Below are 12,302 nucleotides of genomic sequence, written 5' to 3'. Positions count from 1 at the left end.
TGGTTATAACCAGAGCTGTGAAGAGAAAGATATTTCCATTTTGTGTAGGATTTTAATATTTCAAAATTTGGTTTCATTCTGATTTGGAAAAGAAATAAAAAATTTCAAAATTCTCCATGCAAGGGGATCCTGGAGAATCTGGTTCAGGAGCAGACTTTCTAGCTGGCTTCCCTGAAGCTGTGGACTCCAGAAGCACCAGGGTCGTGAGCCCAAGGGCAGGCTGGCTGGCTACCTGGGAGCCACAGGCCCTGAGAGTCTGGGCTGTTGAGAAGCCATGAGCTTGGGAGCAGGTGATTCTAGGGCTTCCCAGCTCCCTATCAGCAGCCTACCTAGTGAGTTGCTGAGGAGCCTCAGAGCTTGGGAGTCAAGGCTTCCAGACTTCTAGGCTCTCAGCTGCCCAGCAGACAGACTCCTGAATACCCAGGAACCTGGAAGCCTGGGCTCCCCAGGAGCCAAGCTGCCAAAGAGTTGGGTGGGGAAGCTGGTGCCTTTTCCACTCAGCTTATCCAGAATACTTCATCCCATGCTCAGAGTACACTTTATCCAGTTCTCTGGAATTCAAGAAATTAGTTCAACTCTGGACTCGTCACAGGTTTCTTTATTGGCATACAATCAAACTACACTTGAATTGATCTGGCTCAAGTATAGGGGATGGGAACAGGTTATACCACATATCCAATTGACATAATCATGATTCAGCTTACATACACACTTACAGGTAATAAGTTGGTTAATACATTGTATCACACACTTTGATTGGGCTACTAATTATTGTAACCAGTCTATGTACACATCATGAACGGTTCACAAGCTGCAGAGTATGATAGTAAGCAAAGCAAAGCTGCAAGCTTATCACACATTACTCTTCTTGCAATTTATTTAACTACATACACTGCTCGACAGCCAAAATGCTTGTGAAATAAATGTAGTCAAACTTTACTAATTCTGGGTCACTGAGAACGAAAATGATGCTTAAAATTGTTGATTGGCTCTAGTTTTCAAGATATGCTATTGGGTCAGTATATACGCCCCTTGACTTGGGAATGGCGGAGGATAAGTGAGTTATAAAGGGAAGGGATCTCAATTTAAACCAAAAATGACTAAAATACATCTTTGACTGGATCGATGAATAAATCTATGACTGGGGTTTGGACAGTACTTGCTTTTTAGGCAAAACAATGAATGATGCAATCTGAAGCTGGTATTGCGTCATACATGATATGAATTGCATCTTGTTATTCCTAGAAGTCATGGATGATGCAATCATAACGAAGCTTACATCACTCTGCTGAACAAATTGCCCTATATCAGCTCTAGAAATCATACAGTGTCGTGCTCTCTTATTTGTCAGTGTTTGATTTTGCAAAGGGACACGTTTCTGTTTAGCCAAAGTGAGCAGAGATGCCTCGTACTGGTGTGAACAGTGCAGATAACTTCTGCGATGTTTGTGGTGAAGTGACTTTTGCATCACAAAAGCGCAGTATAACCACTATGGTTAAGAAAGCATATCACCTTTATTTTGGCTGCAAAATTGGAGATCAGGACAAGAGGTGGGCCCCACACATATGCTGCAACACTTGTGCAACAAATCTTCGCCAGTGGTTGAACAGGAAAAGGAAATCTATGCCTTTTGCAGTGCCAATGATTTGGAGAGAGCCAACAGATCATACCAGCAATTGTTACTTCTGCATGGTGCCTCCAGTTGGGAAAGGTGTGTCAAAGAAGAAAAAGTGGACTGTGCATTATCCAAACATTCCATCAGCTATACGCCCAGTACCCCATGGAGAAGGACTGCCGGTTCCTGATGCACCAGAATCATTCTCACCTGAGTCAGATGAGGAAGAGGATGAAACTTCTGGTCCTGAACCATCAGTGTCACAGGACCCACATTTTCTCCCATCCTCCTCCTCTGAACCACACCTCATAACACAAGGTGAACTGAATGACCTTGTCAGGGATTTGGAACTACCCAAGAGTAAGGCAGAGCTGTTGGGCTCCAGACTACAGCAGTGGAATCTCCTGGCAGGTGATGTTAGGGTTTCCATGTTCCGTGACTGTCAAAAGGATCTTGTCCCATTCTTCTTCATGGAAGGTGATCTTGTAGCCTGCAACAACATCGATGGTGTGATGGCAGCCCTCAACATCGTTCACGATCCAGATGAGTGGAAACTGTTCATTGATTCATCAAAGACGAGTCTTAAAGCTGTTTTACTGCATAATGGCAATGTTTTGCCATCAATTCCAGTTGGTCATGCAGTCCATATGAAGGAAACCTATGACAACATGAAACAACTTTTGAGGTGCATAAACTATGACCAACATCAGTGGCAGCTTTGTGGCGATTTGAAGGTTGTTGCTCTCTTGCTTCGTCTGCAGATTGGATACACAAAGTACTGCTGTTTTCTCTGCAAGTGGGATAGTCGTGCAAGAGATTCCCACTACATCAAGAAAGATTGGTCACTCCGACAGTCATTGGAGCCTGGGAGGAAAAGTGTTCAGCATCCACCACTTGTTGAATCAAGGAAGATTTTGTTACCACCCTTACACATCAAGCTGGGTCTGATGAAGAACTTTGTCAAGGCCATTGACAAAACACAAGCAGCTTTCAAGTACCTCCCTGGAAAATTTCCAAGGTTAAGTGAATCTAAGATAAAGGAAGGTGTCTTTGTTGGTCCTCAGATTTGTGAACTTCTTCGAGATGATGCATTTGACCATGCACTGCGTGGCAAGGAAAAGACGGCATGGAAAGCCTTCCAGTTAGTGGCAATAAATTTTCTCGGAAACAACAAGGCAGACAACTACAGGTTGTTGGTGGAAAACCTCCTCAAGGCATACAAAAGCCTTGGTTGCAACATGTCACTAAAGATACATTTTTTGCACGCTCATCTAGATTTTTTTTCCACCGAACTGCGGCGCAGTGAGCAACGAGCACGGCGAGCGATTTCACCAGGACATTGCAACAATGGAGAAACGCTATCGGGGCAAATGGAGCCCATCAATGCTTGCAGACTATTGCTGGACAGTGACAAGAGATGCTCCATTTAATGAATACAAGAGACAAGCCAAGAAGCGCCTAGTAGACACTGAATAGGACTAAACTATGTACATAATAGTTTTTTGCCTTTTGTTTCATAATACATTTTATTTATATAACCCTTTTGCTGATTTTTAAAGTTTTACATAAACAGGACAGGTGAAATATTATCATGTAAAGCAACCATAAACACATGAAAAGACCTAGGTTTACAATTTATTATTAAAACTCTACTATCTACACAATATACATAGACATAAAATGTAAAAACGTAAATATCTTAGAAACAGTAGCCAATCAGTTGTTTTAATTGTCATATTTGAATTCAACACATCAAAATACATAATAAATAGCACATTTTATCTCTGAAGCAGACGACGTCTCAAAAATTGTAGACCAGTGTTATTTACAAGGCCACTTATAAGTTTATGCTTTGTACAGTATTAACCTCTGTTTCCTTACTTCCCTTCCTTACTACTTCTTACGTTGTTCATGCAAGGCCTACAGCTGGCAAGAAATCGGGCAGCTTTCCAGTGGAAATCTGCCTACTCTGCTTGACACTAAAAATCATGGACTGAACAGAGATGCTGGATTTATGGCTTATTACAACAATTTGAAACCCACTAACCCTCTCTTTTTGTCCTATGAGTGCAGACGTGTTAAAAGGCCACTCTACCTTGAGAAATCCCTTACAATATGTGCTAACTACTTATCCTAAACAATCTATTCCAACCTTGCATTTTGCTGTGATGCTGGGAGTATCTTTCCCAGACCTGAAGAAGAGCTTTGTATGGCTGGAAAGTTTCTCTGTGTGGCTGGTGTCTCTCACCAACAGAAGTTGGTCCAATAAAAGATATTGCCTCACTCACCTTGTGTTTTCTGTCAGACCTTCACCAAAATTGTCTCCACAGAATGTTTTCTCTGAGTATTGCTGACCATCTTTAATTATAGTCTCATGATTTATGATATTTTCTACTTGAGTAGTACTTTCTGATTATTCTAGAACCATCTGTTATTTCAAATGGGTACATTTTTCTGTTTGTTTCTTTTTTTAATTATAAAGGATTTTTACTCCTGGAAGATGCTGAATTGACATTCCTGTAACCTGAAAACCACTATATCCACAAAACATCTATATTTTGGGCAGCAGTTATGCAAGTTGCATCACACTGCCTTACTTTGGGTTTCCATCTCTGTTGTTGAGAGGATAGTTCAGTGTCCATATACATTCAATTCTTCACCTCTCTGCTTAGAGACAGTGAGAAGATTTTGGTGAAGTAGACTTAGGGCCAGATTTTTGGAAGTATTTAGGTGCCTAGTGGAATTTTCAAAAGTGCCCAAGAAGCTTAGGTAATTTTGAAAGTCCCACCAGGCACCTGTCTGCACCTTTTAGACCTTTAAAATAAATACCTTTGAAAATCTGGCCCTTAGCAATTTGTTTTGGCCGTCGACTGTGGGTACCTCCCCCAAAGCTCCTATTGGCCGCAGTTCCCCGTTCTCTGCCAATGGGAGCTGTGGGGGGCAGTGCCTGCAAGCGAGGGCAGCGCATGGAGCCCTCTGCCCCCCTCCCCCCGGGGCCGCAGGGACGTGGTGCCAGCTGCTTCTGGGAGTGATGCGAGGGCAGGGCAGGCAGGGAGCCTGCCTTAGCCGCGCGGTGCCACAGGGGTGACAATCCCATGGGCCAGATCCAGCCCGCGGGCCATAGTTTGTCCGCCCCTGGATTACAGGATATTTCCATAAACTATGGAATCTATTAAAAGACATGACCAATTGTGGACACTGAAATTTGAAGATGGTGAGAAAGTAAAATAAAGTAAAGCAAAAATTATCCAGCTACAAAATTTATATTGACTATTTTTCAACTTATTTTGTAGATTCCAACCTGCATCATCCTTTACAGACAACACCAACACAAAAGAAAACACCAAGCTCCTCATCAAGACAAAAAGACAAAGTTAATAAGAGAAATGAAAGAGGGGAAACTCCTTTACATATGGCAGCCATCCGAGGAGATGTTAAACAAGTTAAAGAGTTAATCAGCCTAGGCGCAAATGTGAATGTAAAAGATTTTGCAGGTAAGGTTGATATGCCTTCATTTCATTAAAAGTCAGCGTTAGTCCCAAATTTGTTACTAGAGGTCAGACTTAATTCCAATTTAAATCTGATATGAATTAATACTGTAACTTAAAAATAATTACCAGAAGTCTCTCAACTTGTGCTATAGTGGTTGTGAAGGCAGCTGGGGTAGTTGGTGGATAAGATTGGGTTTGTGTATATATATATTTTTTATTATTAATACGAGCATCCAGAGGTCTCAGTTTTGATCAGGACCCTGTTACGCTATGTATTGCCTAAAACTAGCGGTATATATTTGAAGAACTTCTAATTGAAGATTATGAGCAATATATGATGGGGTGATAAGAGAGACCAGCAACTTATACCATTTTTATTTATTTATACTGTCTGTCTCTCACTTGTTGGTTTTTATATAGTTTTTGTTATTACACTAAAAAGAGACTTTCCTTACCTGCTTCTGAGTCACTTGCCTCATTAAACATTGGCCAGTTTTTTTGTTGACATCATGGTAGAAATTGGCCATGGAAGGGTATTTGAAGGCGGAGAGAGTCGTATCTTTGCAGATCAGTTCAGTAAGGCTGTTTTGTACACAAGTGGCAAAGTAGAAGAAAGCACAATGATGTTTGTAAGAGGCTGCTGGCATTATTGGTGGGGCAGAACAGTAGGTAACATTTCATCAGCTTTGTCTTTTACAGCTACTATTAATTTTGAATTTCAGTAGCACCTAGGAGCCCTAGTTATGGACCAGGAATTGTGCCAGGCATTGTACAACCACAGAACCAAAAGACGATCCCTGCTCCTTGTCTGAGTATAAGACACGAAACAATAGATGGATATAGGCAGATGGGAGTACAAGGAAACAATGGTCAGCATGACAGGCAGTGGTTGTATCACACCTGCAGTCTAGTTGTTGGGGATTACAAAGAAACAGGTGGTTTTGGTCAGCATGATCATCAAGTGGTCTTAGCACACCAGCAGCCTAGTGCTTGTCATGGTTTTGTAGACCTAATGGAAAGGAGAGTTTTAAGAAGGACAATGTGTTAGTTTTGCAGATGTTTATGAAGATCTTCTCCAAGCATAAGGGGCAATGTGGGAGAAAGCACAAAGATGCTTGTTTGAAAATGTAACAAGTGGGTGATGGAGGCTGGTATTGGTTGATCAGAAACAGGAGTTGGCATCTCAGTAGTGAGTGAGAGATAATATTTAGGGTGGGGATAGGCCAGAAAGGGCCTTGAAAGTGAAGACAAGCTGCAAATGTTTGTTGCAGTAGAGAGGAAGGAGCCAGTGGGGGGATACAAAAAGAGAGGTGTGACGTGGTCAAAGCAATGGGCTAGGAAAATTATCCATATAGCAGCAGCATTCTGGTGGATATAAGCCGGACAAGATTTTATCTCTCAGGGCCAGAAACAGGATGTTGCAGTAATCAAAATCAAAGGATGCCTGGGAAAGAGCATTAGTTGTGTGGATGGACATGGAAGTCATATGTTAGAGATGTTTTTTTGCAGGAAATCTGCAAGATTTAGATTTTTGCCTAATTGTGAGAACCTATATAGAGCTCTGAGTCAAGGATGACACCTGGATTACAAGCTAGAGCAGGGGTCTCAAACTCAAATGACCACGAGGGACACATGAGGACTAGTTCATTGGCCCGAGGGCCGCATCACTGACACACACCCCCTTGCTGCTCCCGGCCCTGTCCCCACTCCATCCCTTCCATGAGGCCCCGCCCCACCTCTTCCCACCCCCTCCCTGCCCCCATTCCAACCCCTTCCCCGAAGTCCCCATCCCAACTCTGCCCCTTCCCTTCCCCCAGAGGGAACAGGAGGGGTGTGGCGGGGTCTCAGGGCAGGGAGTTGAGGTGCAGGGTGCGGCAGGGAGTGCAGGAGGTGTGCTGGGTGTGGCAGAGGGCTCAGGGCAGGGGGTTGGGGTGTGGGGTGCAGGAGGGGTGAGGCGTGCGGTAGGGGGTTTGGTTGCAGGGGGCTCAGGGCAGGGGGTTGGGATGTGGGGTGCAGCAGGGGGCTCAGGGCAGGGGATTGGGGTGTGGGATGTGGCAGGTGGCTTAGGGCAGGAGGTTGGGGTGCAGGCAGGGGGCTCAGGGCAGGGAGTTGGGGGGCGGGGTGCAGGAGGGCTTCGGGCTCTGGCCCAGAGCCGCTTACCTTGAGCGACTCCGGGGTGGCAGCATCGCACACCGGGGCCAGGGCAGGCTGCCTGCCCTTGCCCCGGCCCCGTGCTGCTCCGCTCCAGCCCCGGCCCCGTGCCGCTCTGCTCCGCTCCAGGAAGCAGCTGGAACCATGTCCCTGCTGCCCCTGGGGGAGGGGAGGTGGAGCGGTCCGCACGCTGCTTGCCACTCCTCCAGGTACCTCCCCTGAAGCTCCCATTGGCAGTGGTTCCCCGTTCCCGGCCAATGGGAGCTGCAGGGGGGTGGTGGTGGTGGTGCCTGGAAGCCAGAGCAACACACGGAGACCTCTGCTCTCCGCGCCCCCCCCCCCCTCCTCGTGATGCCAGCCGCTTCAGGGAGCGACACGGGGCTCGAGGGGGGCAATCCCGCGGGCCGGCTATAGTTTGCTTACCCCTGGCCTGGAGGTAGCCCGGGGGGGGGAGGGGCGCGGGCCACTTGGCAGGCCGCAGGAAATAGCCCCGCGGGCTGCGTGTTTGAGACCCCTGAGCTAGAGTGATGAGCAGAATGGTGGTGTTGTCCACAACGATCAGGAAATGAGGTACTGAGGTGCACTTTAGAGTGGAGGGAGATGGAGTTATGTTTTAGCCATGTTGATATTGAGCTGACAGCTAGACATCCACAAATTGATTTCAGACAGACAAGGTGAAAATTTAATTTGAACAAGAGAGAGGTCTGGAGGAAAAAGGAAGATGTGAGAGTTGTCAGCATAGTGACAGTAGCTGAATTTGTGTTTGCCAGTGAGGTTACCCACTGATAAGGTGTAGAGGAGAATAGAAGAGGCCAAGGACGGAGCCCTGTGGAACTTTCTCAGAAAGTTGGATGGGTGTTGAGGAGGATCCTCTGGTGGACATGCTGATGAAGCGATAATTAAAGGGGTAGGAGGAGAACCAGGGCAGGACAGACTCACAGAAGCCAAGGCAGGCTGAGATTTGAGATGAGCATGGTCAACAGTGTCACAGGCAGCTGAAAAGTCAAGGAGACTGAGGATGGAGCACTGGTTTTGACTGTTGGCCAAGAAGAGGTTATTAGAGATTTTACTGAGAGCAGTTTAGGGGGAGGGCAGTGGGTGGAAACCAGATTGGACAGGGTCTAGGTTTGAATTGGAAGAGCAGAACTGCAGTGTCTAAATTTGAGGCCTCCTTTGAGCTTGAGGCCCAGGCTAAATGGCCCTCCAGGTCCCCGTCCCCCCCGCTGATTGGCACTGGGGAGGGGTGGGGAGCTAGGGTTGGGAGGTTGGTAGGACAGACTTTGTGATGGGAGATTGGTGCCTGGAAAGAATCAATAGCCATATCAAGGGAGGAGAGGGCTGAGAGCAGATGAGAAGTCATCAATACTGATTGGCTGGAAGTCACAGAAAGGCCAAGTACGGGGCGTGAGGGGAGGCTCTTGGATGATGCTGAAAAGAGGCCAGCTGATGGTTGGAGAGGGGTAACTCAGCAACAGAGAAATTGGAGAGAGGGGAGGAGTGAGCACTGCTTGGTGAAGACCAAGTAAAGTAAATGGCCCTTTGGTGAATGGGAGAGTTGAACTAGGGCTGCAGGTTGAATGAAGAAGTGAGGTGGAGAAAATGTGCAGCCTTGGTGTCAGATGGCTTAGTAAGATGGAACTTGAAGTCCCTGATTATGAGAATTAATGCTAGTGGCTTTAAGAAATATCAGGAAATACATTTTTTGGTTTATTTGTCAGTAGCTTATCTAGAATGATTTATAAGGGGTAGGTGCTATTCACACCTGTACTCAACAATGTGAAAGCTGTCAGTCATTACTGTTGTATGTTCAGTTACTGTAGAAGAACAGAGATTGGCAATTAGCATAAGCAAACTTCTTAAGATGGAGGTTTGTTGTAATTCCAAATGGAGTCTTATTCAGTCATTTGCATATAAATCAAATAATGATGTGTCTAAAATATTTATTTACCAGGAAGGAGTGAGGTGTATAATTAGGGTGGTGGTTTCTGATCAGATTCTCAGTTTTGCCACAAACTTGCATTGTGAGCTCCGTTCTCAGTTTAAATATAGGATGCTTACCTTCTATAGTGTGTTAGTGTGAGTCTTAACACTTATAAAACACATTTTGATCTTGAGACGGAAGATGTTACAAATAGTGCCACATTATGTATATAAAGTCCAGTATAGCACAGGAATTTTCTTAGTGTGTGTGTGTGTGTGTGTGTGTGTGTATATACACACACACACATATATATCCTAAGAAAATATATATATACACACACACACCACTTTGAAATGACCCACATAACAATTATGTTTTGTGCTGATGTTTTCAAGTGGTTTGTTTGGTTACAAACAATATATTAATATTATAAGATCAAAAATTAAACATTCTGACTTCCATGATTACAGGTTGGACTCCGCTTCATGAAGCTTGTAATGTTGGTTATTATGATGTTGCTAAGGTTCTGATAGCAGCAGGAGCAGATGTGAACACACAAGGACTGGATGATGATACTCCACTTCATGATTCTGCTAGCAGTGGGCATAGAGATGTAAGTATGCTTTAGAAAAACAATAAGTAAATATCTGTAGGTGCAAATGTTGAATCTAGTGTAGTCTCTACCGAATGACCATGTAATCCTGATTCTGCTCTTTGTGACATCTTAAAATCTTTTGTCTTGCTTTTTGCCATTTTCAGTACTCGACAGATCTTTTGTCCTACTCTCTGCTTCAAAAAATGTAGAAAGACTCTAAAAGCTATTGAATGGAAGCAGGTTAAAAAACAAGATTTTCTTTTCCTAAGGCTTTTTCTACTGTGTGTGTTTTTCAACAGAAAACAACTTCTAACCTTCATTCTAGCTTCTAGTGAATATTTCAAATTGATATTTTATAAAGTATTTTTATAGTATTTCATTCATTTATTTATGGACTTATGTATGGAGCTAGATAAGCATTTCTCCTGATACTCTTAAGAATTACTTGCTGTCACGTCTTGAAGGAAATTGAAATTATTTCTGTAGGTTTACATCCATCTATTTTCTCCATCATTTCTGGATTTGTGTTTTTTATCTCTCTGCAGGATTTCTGCAGACTAGATGCTCCAGTCATTGATCGTTTGTTTATTTGTTAGCTTTATTAATAATCCTTATTTTATGTGCTATGTGCTTTGATCACTGTACGAGACTAAAAACATAGATCATCTGTACATCAAACAGATTACATTCTAAACAAGACAGGGTACACTGGGAAATCTAGAGTAGAAAATGACAAGTTTTTTTGCTATATTATAATTATTGACTTCCTTCTTGTGGGTATCATGGCAGAAGAGGGGCTTCAGAATGGAACTGAATGAAGAAAGGATAGTGGCTTGGAAAACAGAAAATAGAGCGTTCTAGGCATGTAGGACCTGGATGGACAAAGTCACCAAGATAGTTGTGGAAGAAGTGTACAAAAGGGGCATGAAAGCTTTCATCATTAAAGGAATTAAGGGGATCATGTGATAAGAAACAAGTTCAGAGATGCATGAGCCAGGGCAGAATTATATAGGTCTGTAAAGGTAAGGACAAGAAGTTTTAAACTGGAGGGATTCAAAAAGGGTTGGTGATGTGATTAGATCAATAGGCAAGGAAGATAATTTTAGATGGGATTTTGTAGCTGTCTCTTGTTTGTTCAGTGCTTTCTGTTTTGTTACAAAAAGTATTTTGGATTGGGAAAGAAATTATCCTCCAAATGAGCGATGGCAACAAAAATTTTAAATCTTCCTATTAGTTCATCTACTTGAGAGAGCTGAGCATGAATCACAGCTGTCCAGTTGATGTAATGAGTTACCAGAAATTCATTTTACAACTACTGAATTACATAAGGACAAACTTTTCTTTTTTCTAGTTGTACCTCTAAACCCAGTTATAGAATATACACTTTTACAATTTACTAATTTTATTATATAGTGTTATTTGGGGTTTTTGTCCATTTGGTTCAGATGGCCCACTTCTGGCCCCCACTGATTTTGTCTGGCCTGTTCATTTGTTAATCACAAGTTAAATTTCAAGTCTTATGCATTTAAAAAAAATATGCTAGTCAATCACTTCACTCTCGCACCAGTTACTGCTACGAAGTTCTTGAGCCTCAAGCAACACTGAAAGGCTTATGTTGATACTGCCTACTGCCATGGCCTGTACTACAGGTCACAGTTGCTGCTGTGTGCTGGGTTAGTACCTTGTTTACCTGCATGCTCAGTTGTAAGCTCCTCTGCTGTCTCCCTCAAGCACTCAGGGAGAGCTCAATAGTTCCAGGAAGACGTGCCAACTGCTCAGATCTGGCTGCCAAATAATGCAGGATATTGAAAGGGTCTGAAGAGAAAGAGAGCGCTGGTTAATGTTGGAAGGAGAGGAGAGTTCTGGCGGGAAGGTATGAGACAGCCATCAGTTATGGAGAAGAGGAATAGGTCATGGCATAGGAATGGATGCTTGGTAAAAATAACTCACTGTGGTGCCTTGTCTGATTCAGTTACTTAAAATCAACAAATTGTTAGAACCTCTTTTTAATTTGAAAACAAGTAAATTTTTACTTAATAAAAAGTTATGGTCCTCCAGTTTTTCATCATCTTATAGCAATGGCTCACAGCCTTTTCTTCCTAAAACCCCAAAACCACCTGTGGCTTTTTGTCACTACACTTCTTGAAGTGCCACTTCCCCTTCCTCAGAGCAGAGTGCTGTGCAGATGGGTCGAGGAGAGTAAGGGAGAGCTCAGGAGTTGCAGCTGGGTGAGTGCGAGCAGCGCTGGAGCAGAGGGGACAAGAGTGAAGAGCGGCTCCTTCCTTTGCTCCCCCTGCTGTTGCTTGGTCCAAACAACTGAAGACATTTAATTGGGGAGGGGGTGCATTTTTTCTCCTTAATTTGATGGGCTACATCCCATTTCAGCAGGTAGTATGCAACCCAGAAGTCCAGTTCTGCAACCTGGGCCTCCATAGGTAAAAGGTTGGAGCACTCTATTATGTCATTACAGTACACATAGCCCATGTCAAATTGGAGATTATTACTCAAGAAGGCAAAAATGAGGAAGAA

General features: G+C 43.7%; 1 protein-coding gene and 1 long non-coding RNA gene across 11 annotated transcripts in view; one reads left to right on the top strand and one right to left on the bottom strand.

Annotated features, from left to right (window-relative positions):
* The window catches only part of LOC122172475 (uncharacterized), a 112,186-nt gene that overhangs the window by 54,585 nt on the left and 45,299 nt on the right, over positions 1-12,302 (bottom strand). For 2 of the 3 annotated variants that reach the window (XR_010597992.1, XR_010597990.1), the window contains exon 4: positions 11,464-11,588. This is a non-coding gene — a long non-coding RNA (uncharacterized LOC122172475). Of the gene's footprint in view, positions 1-5,561; positions 5,689-11,463; positions 11,589-12,302 lie in introns of all 3 variants that reach the window. The other variant, XR_010597991.1, reaches the window with a different exon arrangement.
* The window catches only part of ANKRD12 (ankyrin repeat domain 12), a 109,668-nt gene that overhangs the window by 60,841 nt on the left and 36,525 nt on the right, over positions 1-12,302 (top strand). For all 8 annotated transcript variants that reach the window (XM_042843282.2, XM_065582054.1, XM_005282648.5 and 5 more), the window contains 2 exons: positions 4,909-5,109; positions 9,649-9,791. In XM_042843282.2, coding sequence (XP_042699216.2) covers positions 4,909-5,109; positions 9,649-9,791 — 344 coding nt within the window. The remainder of the gene's footprint in view (positions 1-4,908; positions 5,110-9,648; positions 9,792-12,302) is intronic.

The sequence above is a fragment of the Chrysemys picta genome, chromosome 2, assembly GCF_011386835.1.
Source record: "Chrysemys picta bellii isolate R12L10 chromosome 2, ASM1138683v2, whole genome shotgun sequence".
Taxonomy (NCBI): Eukaryota; Metazoa; Chordata; order Testudines; family Emydidae; genus Chrysemys; species Chrysemys picta.
The sequence above is the reverse complement of the archived record's forward strand: the minus strand, read 5'-3'. Positions and strand labels throughout refer to the sequence as shown.